The sequence below is a fragment of the Schistocerca cancellata genome, chromosome 7 (genome assembly GCF_023864275.1).
Source record: "Schistocerca cancellata isolate TAMUIC-IGC-003103 chromosome 7, iqSchCanc2.1, whole genome shotgun sequence".
Lineage (NCBI taxonomy): Eukaryota > Metazoa > Arthropoda > Insecta > Orthoptera > Acrididae > Schistocerca > Schistocerca cancellata.
In genome coordinates, this window is record NC_064632.1 from 105,841,722 (window position 1) to 105,864,243 (window position 22,522).

At 40.3% G+C, this 22,522-nt stretch overlaps 1 protein-coding gene across 6 annotated transcripts in view; it reads right to left on the reverse strand.

Annotated features, from left to right (window-relative positions):
- LOC126091976 (ral GTPase-activating protein subunit beta) overlaps positions 1–22,522 on the reverse strand; it is a 401,079-nt gene that overhangs the window by 297,355 nt on the left and 81,202 nt on the right. For 4 of the 6 annotated variants that reach the window (XM_049907338.1, XM_049907336.1, XM_049907335.1 and 1 more), the window contains one exon: positions 11,158–11,325. The exons of the other annotated variants lie outside the window; for them this stretch is intronic. In XM_049907338.1, coding sequence (XP_049763295.1) covers positions 11,158–11,325 — 168 coding nt within the window. The remainder of the gene's footprint in view (positions 1–11,157; positions 11,326–22,522) is intronic. 6 annotated transcript variants of the gene reach the window in all.

Consider the following 22,522-nt stretch of genomic DNA (forward strand, 5'->3'; position numbering starts at 1 on the left):
GAGCTACATCCATTTCTAACCAAGCATAAACAGCAACAAGCTAATTTAAAACTACCATTCAGCAAACATTACAACAGGCCAAAAATTAAATCGCACATATAAAATAAATTAGTATGACAAAATGTTGTTGTCCTTGTGGTATTCAATCTGAAGACTGGTTTGATGCAACTCCCTCTGCAAAGATAATTATTTTGTAATAATAGTTTTGTTTGTATCCACTTCGTTTCAGCACACTATTTTAAACGTGATACTATAATTATAAATATGTATCATTAAATGCAACTTTATCTACTATGTAAATGTTAACAGTGATAGTAAAAGTTACACTTTCCTGCAGCTGTGATTATTAGAGCACCCTGAACATGAGACATTATCTTTTAATGAGACATTTTACTTAAGAGTGTGAACAGTTACTCATAAAAAGGAACAGTTTGCACAAAATAAAGGAAGTTTCCAAGAGATAAAATTACACCAAGAGTCTATGAACGTGAACAAGATAATCAACATTATAAAATTCATTCCCTCTGTAGCTAGAATTCCCAATGATTTATCTTACATTCTTTAAATAAGAAAACATGTCTAAATATTTCGATAGTCTTGGTAATGGAATCTTCCATCAGTTACTTGCAAAACAATTTCACATCTAACAATGGAAACAAATACTGTGTTCTCATCTAATTTATTTATGAGGTAGTTTTGTGAATCTAAATTCATCCTCAGGATATGTCAGTTTTGAAATCAAAAAGTTGTTTGAAATTAAAATCTTAGTGTTTCCATTATTAAATAATCCAATTGCCTATGGTTGACCCTACAAAATGACTTTGAAATAATATATATGAATGGGCAGTGTCTGTTCCTTCAGACATGTCTGAAAGAACAGACACCACACGGAATCCGCAGCTATGATACTGAGAAGGGACTACCGATGTCAGCTGCGATGGGACTTTATGTGTAATCTGCAACAACATGTGAAAATGTGTGCCGGATCGGGATTCAAACCCAGGATCCCCTGCTTACCAGGCAGTGGTGTTAACCGCTGCACCACCTGTAAACAGTGTTTATCTCTGTTGCGCAGACTACTTGGCACACCTCCAGGCTGATTCACATTCTCACCTAGCATCACCAATCCATAGCCCCCATCCATGTCCACCATGCTTGCTGCTTTGAGAATCCTGCATAAGGTTGAACATAATTGTGCATCTGCACTGAAGATGGTGGGTTCATTGCTCATCTAGGCAAATTACTTACGTGAATACGTGGTGTTTGTTCCTTTGAACATGTTCAAATGTTGAACATGTTAAAATGAATAGACACCATGTGGAATCCACAGCTGTGATACACATTAGGTGGGAGGTGGGGGGAAGGAAAGGAAAGCAAAGAACAGGTGGCATGGATAGGTGGCACTAGGTTGGATTGTTGACTGGCTGACAGGTGTGCCAAGATAGTCAGTGCAATTGTGATGAACACTGTCCGAACGGCGCAGTCGTTAATACAACTGCCTATTAAGCAGGAGATCCCAGGTTCAAATCTTGGTCCAGCATATATTTTCATTCGCCGGTGCTGATTCCACATAAAGTCCCGGTGCAACTGGCGTCAATAGTTCCTTTCCTTCCCTTCTCTTTCCTTTCCCTTCTCCTCCCACCCCCCTCCACCACCTTCAATTTACATTATATGTATCACAGCTGGAGATTCCACATGGTGTCTGTTCTTTGGGACATGGCCAAAGGAACAGGCACAACACATTCTTATAAGTGATTTGCCTCGATGGGCAAATCTGTCACCTCCAGCGAATACGCACAATTATGTTCGACCTCCTGTGGGAATCTCAAAGTAGCGAGCATGGAGGACATGGACAAGCACTAGGTGTGAGTGTGAATCGGCTGGAAGATGTAACCAAGATAGTCGGCACAACTGTGATAAACATGATGTCTGGATGGTGTAGTGGTTAATGCTACTGCCTAGTAATAAGGAGATCGAAGGTTCGAATTTGAGACCGCCACAAATTTTCACTTGCAACTGCTGATTCCACATACAGTTCCAATGCAGCTGATATCAATGACGGTTTCCCTTCCCTTTCACCTTCCTTTCTTCCCCCTCCACCTTCAACTTACATAATGTGAAGCAATAGTTGTCAAAGGTGTGCAATATACTGTAAGGAGCTGAAAGAAAAATGTGAAAATGAACTTCGTGAAGAAAAGGAAATGATGTCTGGTGAATGATTAAATTCCACTTTGATTTATTAAACAACACAAGTCTCGTCATTTGAATTACAGTGTGCAGATTAACATTAATAGTCGTAACATCAGTAACACATTTCATTTGAAATTCAACTACTGGATTAAAGTATTAATGGCGTCAGCAACATAGTTCTGTATGGACACTTAATTTGTATCCTTATAAAATTTCTATATAATGTTCTCCATAGGTATTGGAATGCTAAGCTGGCAGGAATGTAGAACTTTCAGAGAATGGAGAATTTAATAAATGGGCTATTAACAGCCTGGGAAATCTCTCTATGAATACAAATGATGGCCAACAGCAAAAGGTAGAAGCCACAGGAGACAAGGTGACATATGTACAACATTAGTATTCATAAATTGTATTGACTCCCTCAGATGTGTCCTATCACCTGTTTCCTTCTTGTTGTCATGTTGTGCCATAAATTTCTTTTTTTCCCAGTTCAATTCAGTACCAATTCATTAGTTATTCAAGCTATTAATCTAATATTCACTTTTATAAATCACAAATTAGAAAATATAAAGCAGAAATTATTACAACTGGGAAGATTTAAGTTTTAGCTAAGGGGTTTCATTGTGTGTACCATTGTACTCTCACGCAAAAGTTAAAAATGTTGTGAAAAATTAAATAAAGAAGGTTTAAATTTTATATTTTATATGCCTGATAGAAAGCCATCAAATATGTGTTACACAGCAAATACACACCGTGGATTTGAAGTACTTTGGCATTTTGGCCTTTTGCAGATATCTTAAGTGTAGGAATAAAAATCAATGACACTGCTCTTAATGAAAAGAGAGCAACATCAACAGATAGCTCATAATAAATTGATTATAAGTAAAATTTGACATGATCTGGCACATAACATTCAGTATTTACTCAAGAAATAAAAATAATGTATTCAAACTACAAGTAGTAGATAGTGTTCAGTTTTTGGAAGAAAAAAGGGAAAGTAGGGTTTAATGTCCCATCAACATCAAGGTCATTAGAGACAGAGGTCTAGCTCAGAACGTTTCAAAGATGGAAGAGGAAATTGTCCGTGCTCTTTCAATTGAACCATCCTGGCATTTGCCAGGAGTGATTTAGGGAAATCATGAAAAACCTAAATCTGGATGGACAGGTTGGATTTGAAATGTTGTCCTCCCAAGAGTCTAGTGTGCTAACCAATGCATCACCTCATTCTGTTTCAATTTTTGGGACTACAGATGATCTCTATAACTGGGAAACATACACCATAGAATTAATGGAAAACATACCATAAAATTAAAGAATTGGCTTGGCTCAGCTACATTTGCACTATGTATGATTACACCTATAGATACTATAGATATGAAGAAATTAGTTTAATCTGTAAATTTCCATTCACTAATGAGTTATGGAATCATTTCTTGGGAATATTCAAGTTATAGGGATATTATTTTCAGAATAAAGATGTGCGACTCCTCCTATGTCACTGAACAGTATATTCCCAGGTGGCCTTAACCTCGTAAATGATACACAGAACAAGGTAAAACTTTTGTATGCATATAGAATCCATGTAATGCTAAAGATACATGTGCCAACGGTTTTCTCACCTTTCATGAGTACAGCAAGTTTCAGTGGTCTGTGTCATCAGTTACTGAAGTTGACAACTGTTTCCTTAACACACACAATAGAACAATAGAAAAACAATGTCAAGGTTCTGTAAGTGTGCATTTTTATTCACTTCTTCACATCATAAATATCTTGAACTGATACTAATTTATTTTCAACTGATGTTAGCAGAATATTAGCCCCTTGTAGCACTAAGGTAGTAGCTACTGCTATTATCTTGGACAAGTTTCATATGTCTGTTGTACATGTGTACAACACAGTGGGTTTGTATCTTGTAAAAACCTTTCTTCATTTGTCACTAATTTCCTGTAAGCTTTGGTGCATAATTAGTGAAGTAGTTACTGCAATAACGATAATAATAATAAATAATGATAGTAATAGTGATAATAAAAGAATAATGACTTGACTGAAATTTAAGGAGAAAAAAGTTTTCCTTAGGGTCAGAAGATGAGATATGTCATGAGCTGGAGAAGCCATTCAACACTGATTAGAGCCTATTAGAACATGATGTAATTTCATGTGTACAGATACAACATGTGTACTTTTGTCATCTGATGAGGACTCAAACGTGACTTCTGCCACAACAATGATGTAATCCTCCTTGGCACCACACAGATGTCTTTGAGCCCTTGCCACCTGCTCCAGCTTTTGAAGAAGCTGTTTTGGAAGAAAACAAATTTGTTGTCAAATGGTATGTCAACAAAGTAGTAATCATTCCTTCATCTGTGGAAGCCAAAATGCATGTAATACAATGCAAGCAGTGGGTGGTCTAAGAAAGACAGAAAATATAGCAGCATCAACATACCACACACCACTGAAAGCTACAATGCTAATATGGGAGGTGTCAATTTATTTGACATATCATTGCGGCATACAGGCAAACTGCAAAAACTAGGAAATGGACAGTCTGCTCAATATTATTTATTTATTTGCTGTTTTGCATTTGTTGCCACATTGATTACAGATTGGACTGCACTGCTCTGAAAATTCAGAGCAAAGAAATAATGGACTGCCTGAAGTTCAAGATTAAGGCCTGGGTGGCTGTTCCATGCTGAGAAGGGGTCACATAATGACAGAGTTGAGTACAACGTAGACAGATGCAGTATCCTGCCCTCCAACAAAAAGAAATTCCTGGTGTCACATCCATGCCAACCAAAAGGAAGGCATGAGTATTACAAATGCCAGAGATTGTTAGTGATGATAAGACTCATCTTTGCAGAATGCCTGGGAGTGAAAGCATAACAGCAAGAGTCTACTGTACAGAATAACATGTTCACTTGTGTTTGTGAAAGAAAGAGACTGTTTCAAAGCTTATTATCATACGATGCAAGCCACAACGTTTGCGTACCACAGAACATCCTCTGAATCAAAGTGTAACTAGTTTACCATGTATCATGATGTAATTAAATGATTTCTTTGTACTGGTTTCCTTTCCATTACAAGTTTATAAAATATAAAATTGATGTTTTACCCAACACCATTTTTATAATTTGCTTACCTTGAATGCCACCATGCTGTGTACAGCCCATTGTTTTTTGGAAAATTTATCCAATAATTTTTGAAAACAATTACATTTTCTTAATCTTGTTGGTCTAGAAATATTAGATGGATACACATCTTTTTCTGCAAGTGGAACTGAAGAGGTTAATAATAATAGAATTTGTTGTGACTCGCCGATCATTCAAAGTGCCGCCGTGCAATTAAATGCGTCCTCTACATGCGGCGCTGTCTGCCAGCTATGCAGCAGCTGCGCCACCTAAGCGGCCAGCCAGGCAGCAGCCGCTAGACTTGGACTCAGTGCTCATTCGAATGTTACCGTGTTCACATGTATTGCTTGTCAACTTGCTCTGTGACTTATATGTGTTGTGTCGTTCTGAAATATATGTGTTCAACTTGACTTTATAACAATTGGCGACGAGGATGGGATTCTTCCTTTTCACCGTTGACCCACAGGTTTCCATGGCTACTGTCAAGCAACTATTGCAAGGCCTCATTGAACAGCAAACACTTCTCACATCGGCGATTCGCGATTTTGTCGCGGCGTCAAATGTGGGGCGTTTCTTGGCATTTCATGTCACGGACGAACAAACATGTAAGTCTCTGTTCCTTTCCTGGATTTCACCTCAAATGTATCGGTTGTTGTCGCAATTGGCTCCTTTGAAAGATCCTGCGTCTTTGTCCTTTGCTGAAATGTGCTCACTTCTGTCCGTCTATTTTCAAAAGCAAACGCATTTGGTAGCCTCTCGTGTTGCCTTTTATCGTTGTCAAAAACAACCGCATCAATCCTATCGCGCTTGGGCTGCTGAACTCCACGGCCTCAGTCGAAAGTGTCAATTTTTTACTGACGCTCACAAAGAATCCTATGCCGATTCCATGGTACGGGATGCTATTATCCGGTCGGCGCCCGACAAAGAAGTTCGACAATGTGCCCTTCAGTTGGCAAATCTGACTCTAGATGAAGTCCTCTCCATCACGCAGTCTTTTGAAATGTCGCGCACCGCTGAGGCGCAAATAGAGGCGTGAGGAGATGTCGGGGAAATACAACCACTGTGCGCTGTGGACGACGCGTGCGGCGCGTCCCCGCCAGCCGAATTGGCCGCAGTGCGCTCCCACGCACAGCCTCGGCCTAACCGTAAACTACCCTCTAAGAAACTGCAGCAAAACCCCCGGCAACTTCCTTCATGTCCACGGTGTTTTACGAAACATTCACGTGAGGGTTGTCCTCAACTTTGGGCTGTATGTCACAATTGCAAAAAGAAAGGTCATGTGTCTTCCGTTTGCAAGTCCGACCGCATACATGATGTTCATGAACATGATGCTGATTCTGATTCTGTGTTGTCTGTCAATTGCACTTCTTCCCTTTCAGGGAAGTTATTCCTCACTGTCCAAATCCTTGGTCGAGATGTTCGCATGCAGGTGGATACCGGTTCCGCTGCCACTATAATTAATTCTCAGACGTATCTTCAGTTGGGTTCTCCACTCCTGTCACCTGTCACTCGGCAATTACAGACGTACAATAAACAGAATATTTCTCTCTTGGGACAATTTAATGCTGAGGTATCTTACAAATTCGTCGTTCGCACTGTTCCCATACTTCTGGTCAACCAGAGTAACGCAGAGAATCTTTTTGGTTTCGATGCCTTTCGCATTTTTGGGTTCTCCATAGACGACTCTGTCAATATCGTCTCTGATGCTATTCCTTACGCTCAATTGGATTCCTTGTTGACGACATTTTCGACCCTTTTTTTCTCCTGTGTTAGGCCATGCAAATGACTTTGAAGCTCATATCACGCTCAAACCCACTGCTCGGCCTAAGTTTTTTCGGGCTCGGCCCATTCCTGTGGCCCTTCGTGATCGGGTAAAATGGGAGCTGGATCGTCTCACTACTTCAGGGGTCTTGCTTCCTGTCACTTCCAGTGAGTGGTCCTCTCCTGTCGTTGTCGTTGCTAAGCCAAATGGTGATATTCATCTCTGTGGCGATTTCAAAGCCACTGTAAATGCTCAATGCCTCATCGACACTTACCCTATGCCCCGACCTGAAGAACTGTTCATTAAACTTGCTGGAGGCCAGTATTTTTCTAAAATTGACCTGTCAGAAGCTTATCATCAACTTCCTCTCGACACTGCTTCCCGGCAGTTTCTGGTCCTTAACACACCTTTTGGCCTCTATCAATACCAACAATTGCCATTCAGGGTTGCTAGTGCCCCTGCTCTCTTTCAGCGATTCTCAGAACAATTATTGCTCCCTGTCCCTGGGTGTATCAATTACATGGATGACATTGTTGTCACTGGCTCCACCACTGAAGAACATCTACAAAATCTCCGCACGCTTTTTCATGTCTTACAGACTGCCGGTCTTAGTGTAATCTTCAGAAATCACAATTTTTCCAGGCATCTATCACGTATTTGGGGTTTCAACTCTCTCAGGATGGTATTCGTCTGCTTCAGCAAACTGTCGCTGCGATCGATGCCCTTCCTCGACCTACATCTGTTAAGGAACTGTAGGCCTTCTTGGGGAAAATAGCATACTATCACAAGTTTTTACCATCTGCAGCTTCAGTGGCTCAGCCGTTGCATTGCCTGTTGCATAAAAACGTGCCTTTTCACTGGTCCGCGTCATGTGATGTGGCTTTCCAGAAATTGAAGACTATGCTGAAACAGGCCCCGTGCCTGGCTACTTATCGACCTGGCCAACATCTTGTTCTTACCACAGATGCCTCTCAATACAGGGTCGGTGCAGTCCTTGTGCACCGTTTTTCTGACGGTTAGGAACAACCCATTGCTTATGCCTCCAAAACGCTCACGATGTCCAACAAAAGTATTCTCAAATTGCAAAAGAAGCTTTGGCCATTATTTATGCTCTTCATAAGTTTGGTGTTTTTCTCTATGGATCCAAATTTCATCTTGTTATGGATCACAAACCACTTGTTTCGTTGTTTCATCCATCAAAGTCATTTCCCGACAAGGCTGCACACTGTCTCCAGTGTTGGGCTCTTTACTTGTCTCGTTTCAATTATGAGATTCATTTCTGGCCGACGGCTCAACATGCGAATGGTGATGCTCTGTCTCGCCTTCCCATGGGTCCTGATCTGGCATTCAACAGGGATTAACTTTTGTGTTTCCACCTGGATGTTGCCGAGCAGCGGGTTGTGGATGGATTCCCCATCACCGGGGACCAGCTGGCGGCTGCTACGGGTTCTGACCCTACCCTCTCCCGGGTTTTACGCTGTATTCAGAAGGGTTGGCCAGATCGCCCGTCCGCTAAGACTTCTGATCCGTTGTGGAACTACTACGCTTTGCGCTACCGCCTCACGGCTAGGGATGGTGTTATCCTCCTTTCCACTGACAATGCTTCACCGCGTGTTGTGGTACTTGCGTCTTTGTGTGCTTTGATCTTGCGCCTCCTTCACCAAGGGCACTGGGGTGTGTCTCGCGCAAAATCTCTGGTGCGCCGTCATTTGCACTGGCCTGTCATAGACTCTGAAATAGCACACATGGTCGCTGCCTGCGGCCCTTGTGCGTCACAGGCCGCCACCCCGAAGTCCTCTTTGTCACCGTGGCCTTCGCCTGAGACGACCTGGGAGCGCATTCATGCTGACTTCGCAGGACCCTTTTTAGGTACTTATTGGCTCCTCGTAATTGACGCCTACTCTAACCTTCCTTTCATTGTCTGTTGCACGTCACCTACCACCGCGGCAACCACAAGTGCTCTCGCCCGCATTTTTTCTTTGGAAGGCTTTCCCTCCACTCTCATTACTGATAATGGTCCGCAATATGCCTCTTCCGAATTTGCGGATTTTTGTGCTCGTCATGGCATTATGCATGTCACGCCCCGCCATTCCATCCACAGTCAAACGGTGAGGCTGAACGACTGGTCTGCTCATTTAAAGTTCAGATGCGGAAACTTCTGACTTCTTTTGCTGCCGATGATGCACTCCTCCAGTTTCTGGCATCTTACCATTTCACCTCCATGGGCGACCACAGCCCGGCTGAGTTCTTACATGGCCGACAGCCCCGCATGCTACTTCATCTTCTGCGGCCTTCCACCTCACGGCCGCGGGTGCTTTCACTTGGCCAGTTCACCGCCGCCGACCTCGTCTGGGTACAGGGATATGGCAGACGGCCAAAATGGAGTCCGAGCCGCATCTTATGACACTGTGGCCGACTCCTGTATGAAATCCAGATGGACACGAGTGTTGTAGTGCGTCATTCGAACCATCTTCGGCCTCGTGTGCCAGCAACGCCTGTTCTGAATGCCGCTACACCACCTGCGGCTCTACCGGACGCTCGGGATCTTGGCATCTCTCAATACTCACAACGCAGCCCTATCACCATCATATCGGTGCCAGCACAAGAACGGACGCCACCAAGAGACGTGCCCATGCAGGAACCGGATGACCATCATCTGTTGGAGCCAATCTACTTGCCTCCTTCTACGGATGCCATCACATCGCCCATGTCTCCTGTTATATCAACTGGACTTGCTGCAATGGGCAGATTGGTGCATGGGGCCCCAGAAGATTCGACCCCTACGTCTCCCGTCATCTCGACCCGTTATCATCGGGGACACTTCCGTCCATACGGGAAGCCTCCTCCTCGAGACTTTACGGCCAGTTAAACAATGGCTATGGACGTTAGCAATCTCCAGGCCACCTCCATCAAGACCAGTGCAACAATTTCAAATGGAGGAAAAGTGTTGTGACTAGCTGATCATTCAAAGTGCCACCGCGCAATTACGCGCGTCCTCTACATGCGGCGCTGTCTGCCAGCTATGCAGCAGCTGCGCCACCTAAGCGGCCAGCCAGGCAGCGGCCGCTAGACTTGGACTCAGTGCTCATTCGAATGTTACCATTTTCACATGTATTGCTTGTCAACTTGCTCTGTGACTTATACGTGTTGTGTCGTTCTGAAATATATGTGTTCAACTTGACGTTACAACAGAATTATTATTAGCATTTTAACATCATAAAGCTATCATTTTACTGCATTGCATTTATATGGTAAAGGAGAAAATAGCTGTACATCTTCACTGGATAAATTGCTGAAGAAACTCAAGGAGAAGTGACCTCATTTGGTAAGGGAAAATATTTTCATTCATCAGAACAATACATTCATTCTAATGTTTGAAGGCACCATAACTAAAATTGGTCAACTATTATCTCGTCTGCTCAGTTCCTCAAATTTGGACTCTCCTCAAAAACATGAAGATAATGCTCAGCAGGAGAAAATCCATTTCAAATTAATAGAGTATGGTAAAGAAAGACATAGTGCACTGAGCTTGAAAAATAATGTTTTTGTAATATTTAAATTAATTATTAACAGAAAATAAGATTATGTTGATGATGAAACTGTGTCCTAAGAGGACAATAAAGACATTTATGTATAACTGATGTATCATTTACCCTTTACACATGACACTAGCAACAGAACACACAAAAGCAAATGTAGACTTTTTTTCCAGAAAGAATTTCCACTCAGCAGCTGAATGGGCACTGATTTGAAACTTCCTGGTAGCTTAAAGTTGTGTGCCAAACTGGGACTCAAACCTTGTATCTTTACCTCAGTCAGTAGAGCACATGGCTGCAAAAGGCAAAGGTCCCAGATTTAACTCCCAGTCCAGTATACAATTCATCTGCCAAAAAGTTTTGAATGCAGATTTAACGTTGGAACTGAATAAAATTTATTTCATCAGTAACAAAGCTAAAAAATTGCTACAACAGTGCATATACTGGCATAAAACACTAATGCGCTCTACAGAAATGTGCAGCCACAGTCTTACATTCACCCAGACAGCAGACTAAGAGTACAACCGAGTACAACCATAGTTACCCTTTGTAACAGCAGAAGGTGCAACGCTAAAGCTCTTGGCCAGTCTCCGCTGGGGTGGAGGGGTGGGAGAGTGAGTAGCAGAAGGAGGGTGGGAAGAGGCACCCTCCTTCTTGTCACGAGAGCCAGTTCCACAGCTACCTTCTTCCCAGAGGAAAGGCTGCGCTATGCCTGAAAGAGAATTCAGTGCTCCCACTCTCACTTGCATGCCGTACACTCATTATGCAATGCCTACACCAAACATGCAGGTGGAGAACATCTTACTACTAAAAGGAAAAGGCTGATGAAAAGAATTGCATTAAAGTGTGCACATAAAAGTATCATAGAAATAGTGAATTAAAGAATACAGAGGATGAACACACACAATGAGTAAAACACAAGTACAACAAAGAATTTATGGAAATCTAGAGATTTTGTTTAAGCTATAAGAGTTTGCTATGGTTACTAAGAATACTGCGGAACACACTAGTTGAATCCAGCATTGCACATGAAAAAGCACATTATCTATTATAACTATAATACATACATGTTTTAAGGTTAGTGTTGCCTAAGAAAAGCAGGAACTTCATAGTGTCTTAAAATCTCAAATCAGCTAGTGTCTTTATCACTAATGACAAAACTATGATTAGCTGACATAAGAGCCATGAGAATCAGTAAAGATTTATTCCAACACCTCAGCAACAAGTGCATGAAATGTAGCCAGGACGTTGCAATGGGCTACAGAGTAAGTGTGTGTGTGTGTGTGTGTGTGTGTGTGTGTGTGTGAATAATAAGGAGTCTAAGACACAATATTGAGCTTCTTTTTTACATGCATAACCACTGTACACCATGGTGAGGGGTTGGTTGTACTCATTCCATTACTTGTATACCTCCCAAAATTTTCCAGAAGGCAGAAGCATTTATTCGTGGAGAGCATACACAAAAAAAGCAAAATTGCTTGGTTTTGGAGTAAATCCATTCTGGAAATAGAGTACAATCTCTCTCTCTCTCTCTCTCTCTCTCTCTCTCACTCACACACACACTTCCACACACACACACACACACACACACACACACACACACACACACACACACACACACTCACACCTGTGCCCCTAGATAGTGCTGGCTGGACATGCGATGCCAGGAGTGCAATTCAGCAGGTGGACTATGGCAAGTTAGTGTTGCATCAGGTGGGGTGGTTAGATGGAGAGAGAGGCAGGAGGCAGGAAGAGTGGTTGGGGGATGTGTAGCTAGTGGTTTGGAGGGAGGCAGCTGGTTTGCTGGTTAGGAATGCGGGAGGGAGCGATGGTAAAAGCACAGGCTAGCCATGTGATGCATGTGTTTCAGAGCTGGAAGAGGGGTGGGGGGGTTAGCACAAGTTGAAGTGAAGGAGTGAAGGGAGCGATAGGACAAAGAAAGGGGATGCTGTTGGTGGAGGGTGGAGGGTCAATCTGTTGGTAGACACCTGGCTGGAGTGGTTCCAGGAGCAAAGGATGTGTCACAAGTATGACTCCCATCTGCACAGTTAAAAAAGGCTGGTGGTTGAGAGAAGCATCCAACTGGACTGGGTCGGTCAGCAGCCATTGAAATCGAGAGCACTGTGCTCAGCTGCATGTAGTTGTGGAAGACCCGGAAGTAAAACCTGCCAAACCCACCCACTCAGGCCTTTCGTAATCCAGTTCTGCCATTCAGAGGCTGTGCTGCCTGTGAAAGGAGCCATTTCATAAACCAATTCTGCTGCAACCACTGCAAAACCTTTTAAGATGGTATGACAGACAACCAGCTGTCAACCTGAATGAATAGCCACTGCCAAACTGTAGCCAAAAACAAAATAGACCACCAAGTGGCACAGCATGCAGCTGAGATTTCAATGGCTGATTCACAACATGGGCCGTCTCAATCCTGTCCTCCACCATCAGCTTTTTCGAAATACACAGATGGGAGTTATCCTTGCAATGCAGCCTACACTCCTGAAACTGTACTGGCCTCACTCTTCTTTAGCTAACTTACCTCTTCCTATCAACCCCTCCCAATTCACCTCCCCATATTGCCTTCAAGATGCTCTGCTCCCCACTGTCTCTCACATCAGTGAATAACATGCCTAGCCCACACTCCTGCCATTCCTTCCTCTCCCATTCCCAATAAACAAACCAGATGCATCCCTCCAACACACTAGCAACCCAACCTCAACTCTCTTCGCTCTCTCTCTTTCTAGCGACCCCATCTCACCCAACACAACCCCCACCCCAGGCTAGTCCACCTGCCGAAATGCATTCCTGGCAATGTGCATTCAGTCAGCACAAGTATGTAGGAGCACAGGCATGTGCACACACAATGGTGTGTGTGTGGGGGGATGTGGGGAGGGGCTGGGCTGTGTGTGTGCTTTAGCTTAAGAAAGGACTTACTCTGAAAGCTAACAAGTTTTCTGTCGTTTTTACATATGTCTGTTGCCGACTGGACGCTTCTGCTTTTCAGTGACTAGTCTCCTTTACTCCTGGACTATTTATGTTCTCCCAGAACTTTCCTACTATAGTTATACCTCCTATGATTTCCTTTTGTGGAAAGAGGAGGACATAGTTTACTCCAGTCACCAAACAGTAAAAATCAAAGAATTTTCTGTGGCCATACATAAAACAAATTAACTGTTAAAAGCTACTCACACATTTACTGGCCGACTATATGGATATTAAAATAAATTATAATCTAAACCAAAAATTCTGAATTCTGGCAAACGTCACATGGAGCATATATGAGAATTTTCAGGTCAACGTTGAGCACAAGACTTCTTTGGTAATCACTGATACTCTCAAAGAAGTAGCAGCTCCCATTCATGTAACAGACAGACAAACAATTAAAATATATGCACACTAAGATATTTTCAAACATTTCCTCTTTTCTTTTGAAATTCTTGTATTATGTTTCTCTATGGCTTTACTACAAATAAAGTAATTCTTCAATCGAGAGAGAAAAAAAGAATCAAAAGTAGAATCAACAGAGGGAGGGGGAGGGAAGAGGGAAGAGGGAGGGGGCTATTAACTTACTATACGATTAGTACTTCTCACATCAGTGCGAATTTGAATACTGCACAATATCCTATATGTCATGTGCTACCTTGTTATGTTACTTTATTTCACAACTGTCAGTATTCAGGGATCTATTAGCCACATCAGCATAAACGTTTACATAATTTCAAGTGATGAAGTGCATGTGCAGTGACAAAATGTCATGAAAAGAAAACAGGCTACTCCACATTATTAAAAGGATTATAAACCAAATACGCAGAACTGTGCACGTAATATAATACACATATCACTTCACTTCATAGTATTATTACAGAATACATTATGTACTTTCGTATGATGACTTCCCTGATGTCAAACCATTATTTCATAAGACCCACATATATAACAAACACTGAAACTAAGATTATGTTTTTCATTCACAAAATCAAGACTGCATAATATGGTAGCAGCATCCAAACTTTGATATGTGGCACACTATGAACTAGTAAACAAAAAATACAATTGCAACACATATAAGTAGATATGAATGCATTGTGGTTTTTCCAAAAGACAAATGAGAACAGCTCTCAATGGTGAGAAATCATCAGTTGTGTATGCAACACTGGGGCAGCTTCAGAATGGGCAATAAGATCAGTATTATTAACAACATGAATATCTCTAAGAAACTGTTGGTGGCCAATTCTGTTGTATATAGTAGACCCATAATGTAAAGTGTCGAGACAACGCAAAACTTGACTCCCAGTATAAAGAAATATAATAATATGTGTATTTGTGGAGCGTGCTGACTCTGAATGAGAGTATCAATGATAAACATTAAAGTCACGCACAGTGCTAATATCCGGAAATGACAAACTGAAGAACTATACAACAGAATATCAGCATGAATCTTTGAGGTGGAAGTATGCACCAGACTACAATTCAAAGAGAGAATTGTAATAAAGTGTATCTTATCTATGAAGGTGGTGTCTCATGTAACTTCCAGCTTTCTTACTGTTAAGTATTGCTCTTCCGTTTGGATTATTGAATGAACTGTGAAGTGTGTATACACACTAAAAAGAACGAAAGGAAGACAAGAAAGAGACAAATTCTGGAAATGGTGAGATATACAACTCGAATCCAGAGAGAGTAGTCAATTACTGTGTAATAAAACAACGATATATGTAAAAATTATTTCCTCTTGAATCTTCAACTTTGAAACATTTAAGTACAAACCATATCTTGTGGCACTAGATGAAATAACAATAGCGACCTCTGTCAAATCCAAAAGTACAAAATGTATTTGTAATATCAAATTTTAAAAATACACTTCTTTTTTTATTTGTGTAAAAACAAAATAGTAACACAATAAATATCAAAAAGTAACTAAAAAAGTAATTCCATGATTAGGTTTAGAGGATAATGAAACAACAGACAAAGAAGACCATTACTTTAAACCTTCAGTTTCAGTAGTCTACCTGGCCACACAGTTTCACCACCTTTCAACAAAGAGGTCTGTTGTCCAGGTATTATGCACTCCATGTCTAGCCATGAGAATTAGCTCCATGCAAGGGTCTTCTAGTAACAGTCAACAACACAACACGGAATGGAGTCATGAAAATGACTAACAATACAACACATTTGCAGAAAACTTGAAATTTGTGGTACAGCATATGATACACAAAATGCTAGTTCTGAGAGATCTTTGCAGTCACCAAACTATGTGCAAATAAGAAAGTGGATATCAGAAGTTTGACATGAAATTCTTGCAATATCAGGTAACTATATTACATGAGAATCATCCTAATCACAAAATGCAAGTCTAACAGTTGTTTCAAGCACATAGCACATGAGGATGAGGATTTCAGGGAGAAAACTGTTTTGTTAAATTAAACACAGTTTAAGTTAAATGGAACAATGAACTGAAATAATTGCACATAGTTGTATGCAGCTACGTCACAGGCTTTCGTTGAAATGAAGTCAATTTAGTACAATTTTACATCTGGTCCTAATCAGACTATTAATTTTTTAAGGTACAAGTGCTTAAGCATATCTGTGACACTTGTCTACCCTACCATTCATGTACAGTACGATAATGAGGAATTTTATTTCCAACAGAAGGATCACCGTCACACTACCATAAGAATGAAACAGGGTACTGGATATGGTGAAGAGGTCCGGTCCTTCTTTCAATCCATAGACAGAAGATCCCTGAAGATTTAGAATATGTCATAAAAACCAAAATATATGTCACATATTTACAAAAGCAAATATATGTTAATATTTTACTGATGAATTTTTAAGAGAAATGCTCTTCAAGGACACGGATCAGGAAGTGAGCCATTGGGGAATCCATAAGTATGTAAAGGCATACAAAAATATTTTTATTGACAGTTGAAAGGAAGGAAGAAAGAAAGAAAGATTAGGATTTAATGTCCCGTCAAACTGAGGTCATTAGAGACAGAGTACAACCTTGGATAGTTTCATGGATGGGGAAGTAAGTCAGTCATGCCCTTTCCATCGTGGCATTTGTTTGGAGTGATTTTGGGATATCACAGAAAACCTAAATCTGGATGGGCCTATGCAGATTCAAATGCAAATAGTCGAAAGATTAAAACACTGTATACAGCAAACACATTAAACATTTCAAGAAATGTTGCTCAAGCAACAGCCTGTTATATCAGAAGTGTTTGGATACTTATGATTCTTATTATGAGCAATTGTAGTAATTGTGGAAGTCCACGGTCCTCTTGGAATAGTAATTTGTATCTGTATCCTGAAACTTATATAGACCTTTTTTTTTCACAGCCTGTCAATTTGTATCTATTTCGTGTTGTGTTTCTGTCAGTATCATGTTTTCTGAAATGTAGTTTTTTTTTCCTGCAGCCTCACAATTTCAAAACCTATCAATAACCAGAAGAAAGTTCATGTATCGCCCACTCAGAGAAGTGAAATGCAAAATCAAATGGGATATTTCAGACTGGTATTAAGAAGAGATGCACTGTTGTAATAAACTAGCTCCTTATTTGACCTTTTACCTATATTTTATTAACAATTAACAATGAGAAACACCTATATTATTATTCTATTTTTGGATTTTATGAAACCAAAATAGCCTGTTTTGCTAAGATATAATGTACAGAACTGTCTGTCTCATGTACTATTTATAAACTGATAGAAAATACAAGTGAAAACAAATACTTGCCTTGTTTAAAACAACACAGACAAAAAATATTAATAAATTCTGTTATTTACAGACTTGTGGAAATAAGTATTATAAATTCATTGACTACAATTTTGGTACATAAAAAACTGTTCCACTTCACAGGATGGTGCAGGAATGTATTGATAGGAATATGGAAACAACACTGAAACCAACAACCAAAAGTACAAGGAGCATTAAATCAAGGGTACAAGGAAAAAGCAATACAAATACATAAAAGATACAAATACTGCTAGAAAGTGTAGAATTATAAGTTTCGTTATTGGCAAACACTTAATATATGTCCAAAAAATAAAATAAAATACAAGTTGCATTGTTGTTGTTGTTGTTGAGGTCTTCAGTCCTGAGACTGGTTTGATGCAGCTCTCCGAGCTACTCTATCCTGTGCAAGCTTCTTCATCTCCCAGTACCTACTACAGCCTACATCCTTCTGAATCTGCTTAGTGTATTCGTCTCTTGGTCTCCCTCTACGATTTTTACCCTCCATGCTTCCCTCCAATACTAAATTGGTGACCCCTCGATGTCTCAGAACATGTCCTACCAACCGATCCCTTCTTCTAGTCAAGTTGTGCCACAAATTTCTCTTCTCTCCAATCCTATTCAATACTTCCTCATTACTTATGTGATCTACCCATCTAATCCTCAGCATTCTCCTGTAGCACCACATTTCAAAAGCTTCTATTCTCTTCTTGTCTAAACTATTTATCGTCCACATTTCACTTCCATACATGGCTACACTCCATACAGATACTTTCAGAAACGACTTCCTGACATTTAAATATATACTCGATGTTAACAAATTTCTCTTCTTCAGAAACGCTTTCCTTGCCATTGCCAGTCTACATTTTATACCCTCTCTACTGCGACCATCATCAGTTATTTTGCTCCCCAAATAGCAAAACTCCTTTACTACTTTAACTGTCTCATTTCCTAATCTAATTCCCTCAGCATCACCCGACTTAATTTGACTACATTCCATTATCGTCGTTTTGCTTTTGTTGATGTTCATCTTATACCCTCCTTTCAAGACACTGTCCATTCCGTTCAGCTGCTCTTCCAAGTTCTTTGCTGTGTCTGACAGAATTACAATGTCATCGGCGAACTTCGAAGTTTTTATTTCTTCTCCATGGATTTTAATACCTACTCCGAATTTTTCTTTTGTTTCCTTTATTACTTGCTACATATACAGATTGAATAACATCGGGGATCGGCTACAACCCTGTCTCAATCCCTTCCCAACCACTGCTTCCCTTTCATAGCCCTCGACTCTTATAACTGCCATCTGTTTTCTGTACAAATTGTAAATTGCCTTTCGCTCCCTGTATTTTACCCCTGCCACCTTCAGAATTTGAAAGAGAGTATTCCAATCAACATTGTCAGAAGCTTTCTCTAAGTCTACAAATGCTAGAAACAAGTTGCATAATGGTGCTAAATTTTCTGTCAACAAACAATTATCTTATTTCTGGTATTCAGCTCAAAAACATTTCCACAGTACTTTTACCCATTCTCTTTATTTTGCCTTCCCTCAGCTGACTTTGCCTGAACTTCAAATTCCAGCAAAGTAGGCTCATTAGAGATGGAGCATCAGTACAGTTCTGATGATAATGAGAGAAGGTATCTGGCACTCCTTTCTATATATTTAAATAAACTATGTAACATTCAATCCAAGACAGTCAACGTGTGATTTCGAGGTCCTCCAAAATATTGGCATTGCACTACATTTCATCACTTGATGTTCTGATTTGTTGTTAGAAGTTAGTCCGCCAACTGTACCTTTAAATGAACTGTAAAAACTAATGAATATCAGGGCATGCTCTCCTAACGAGTAGTTGAAATTTATTATCATAGCTCTCCAGACCCTGCAATTTAACAAATATTTTCGTTTTGCTCCTTAACTTTAAATCAGATAAGTTATTGTACATACCACAAAAGACAGTCCAAGACTTTTGGAAGAAGTGCTGTCCAACAATTACTTGCAACTAAAAGCAACTATACTGACTCGGTTTCATGATGAGAGGGACCTTCCATGGCATACAGTCACTGTAAAAAAACTTATAAAGAAACACCTACACAATGAGTGAAAAAAGGATAGGACTATAGATAGAGAGATGCTGAAGGAAACACATTTGGCCGTCAAGAGGACAATGTGTGAAGAATTCAATGACTACCACACCAAAATGCTGTATATAGATGTTTCACAAAACCCATAGAATTTCTGGTCATATGTAAAGGGTGATAGTAGCATCAAAGTTAGTGTCCAGTCACTCACGGATGACAGAGGATCTGAAACTGAGAGCAGCAAAGCAAAAGCAGAAATGCTTAATTCTATTTTCAAATGTGCCTTCACAAAGGAAAACCCCAATTTTTAACTCTCATACTACTGAAAAGATGAGTGAAAAAATACTAATGGCAGTGTTGCTGAGAAACAGCTAAAATCTGTAATACTGAAAAAAGTCCCAGGGCCCAAAGGACTCCTTATCAGATTCTATACTCAATTTGCAGCTGAGTTAGCCCCCCTGTTGACTATAATCTATACTTGTACATCCCTCAAACAAAACACCATGCCCATTAGTAGGATAAAAACACAGATCACAATCATTCCCAAAAAATGGTAGTATCACTGATCCCTAAAACTACTGTCCAACGTCTCTGACTTCATGTGTTGTAAAATCTTAGAACATACTCTGAACTTAAACATAATGGGATGTCTAAAACAAAATGACAACCTCGATGTCAACCAACAAGGTTTCCAAAAATATTGATCATGTGAAATCCAACTAGCACTTTTTCTCACATGTCATACTGAAAGCTGAGGATCAAACCAGTCAGGTAAGTGCAGTATTTCTCAATTCCCAAAAATCATTTGACTCAGTACAGCACCTATGCTTATTATCAGAAGTACGATCATAAGGGGTATCAAGAGAAATATGTAAGGATTTTATGGTAGGGAGGACACAGCAAATTATCTTACGTGGAAAGTCATCGGCAGATGTAGAAGTAACTCTGGGTGTTCCACAGGGAGATGTTTTGCATCCCTTGCTGTTCATGTTGTATGTTATTGCAGAAAATATTGATAGTAACATATGACTTTCACAGATGATGCAGTTATCTATAATGAAGAGCAGTCTGAAAGAAGCTGCAAAAATATTCAGAGCTTAATATGGCATAAAATTGGTGCAAAGACTGGCAACCTATTTTAAACATTCAGGAATGTGTAAAACTGTACAATTCACAAAATGAAAAAAAGCCTTGTATCCCGTAACTATAACACAATGAGTCACAGTTGGACTCAATCTACTGATACAAATACCTGGGTGTAACACTTGGTGGGGACATGAAATGGAACCATCATGTAGGTTCAGGTTTCTTTGACCTACAGGAGATTGTCACAGACATGCTGTGTTGCTGCTGTCTCAACTCAGCGGGTAACGGCTAATGAATGCGAGAGCACATGAGGAAGTGAGCTGCACCTTGGAGAGCCCTACCAAGAACACCTAGATGGGATATTACAACTAGTACACAGACATCCATATCTGGGCAAGAGGGATTGTTCTCTACCCCCTTCCGCTCACGAAAAGGAAAAAATATAGTGCAGTTAGGTGTTTTTCTTTCACAAAAATCATGTTAAAGTCGGTATTATTTAGGATTTTAATAGAGTCAGAACTGAAATGTTTTCGCCACTGCTTAAAATTCGCCAGTCATCTTCCAAAACATTAAAAAATTTTCAACACCCTTGGTCTAGATCCCCCTTACAAACTATCAATCATACGGGCACTCTTGAACTAGTACCAAGGTATACTTCTAGTTTTGATGCATAAGTTACTCACAAGATTCATTCTGTGTTTCTATATTCATCCCCATTCGGATCTGCGGGCAGGGACTACTCAAGAGGACATCGTTATCAGGAGAAAGAAAACTGGCGTTCTACGGATCGGAGCATGGAATGTCAGATCCCTTAATCGGGCAGGTAGGTTAGAAAATTTAAAAAATGGATAGGTTAAAGTTAGATATAGTGGGAATTAATGAAGTTCAGTGGCAGGAGGAACAAGACTTTTGGTCAAGTGAATACAGGATTATAAATACAAAATCAAATAGGGGTAATGCAGCAGTAGGTTTAATAATGAATAAAAAAATAGGAGGGTGGGTAAGCTACTACGAACAGCATAGTGAACGCATTATTGTGGCTGAGATAGACACGAAGCCCACGCGTACTACAGTAGTACAAGTTTATATGCCATCTAGCTCTGCAGATGATGAAGAAATTGATGAAATGTATGATGAGATAAAAGGAATTATTCAGGTAGTGAAAGGAGACGAAAATTTAATAGTCATGGGTAACTGGAATTCGAGAGTGGGAAAAGGGAGAGAAGGAAACATAGTAGGTGAATATGAATTGAGGGTAATAAATGAAAGAGGAAGCTGTCTGGTAGAATTTTCCTGGAAATACTAGAAGGTATCAGATAGATTATATAATGGTAAGACAGAGATTGAGGAACCAGGTTTTAAATTGTAAGACACTTCCAGGGGCAGATGTGGACTCTCAGCACAATCTATTGGTTATGAACTGTAGATTAAAACTGAAGAAACTGCAAAAAGGTGAGAATTTAAGGAGATGAGACCTGGATAAATTGACTAAACCAGAGGTTGTACATAGTTTCAGGGAGAGCATAAGGGAACAATTGTCACGAATGGGGGAAAGAAATACAGTAGAAGAAGAATGGGTAGCTCTGAGGGATGAAGTAGTGAAGGCAGCAGACGATCAAGTAGGTAAAAAGACAAGGGCTAGTAAAAATCCTTGGCTAACAAAAGAGATATTTAATTTAATTGATGAAAGGAGAAAATATAAAAATGCAGTAAATGAAGCAGGCAAAAATGAATACAAACGTCCAAAAATGAGATCAACAGGAAGTGCAAAATGGCTAAGCTAGAGGACAAATGTAAGGATGTAGAGGCTTATCTCACTAGGGGTAAGATAGATAGTGCCTACAGGAAAATTAAAGAGACCTGTATGGAAGTGAAACATTGACGTTAAACAGTTTGGACAAGAAGAGAATAGAAGCTTTCGAAATGTGGTGCTACAGAAGAGTGCTGAAGATTAGATGGGTAGATTACATAACTAATGAGGAGGTATTGAATAGAATTGGGGAGAAGACGAGTTTGTGGC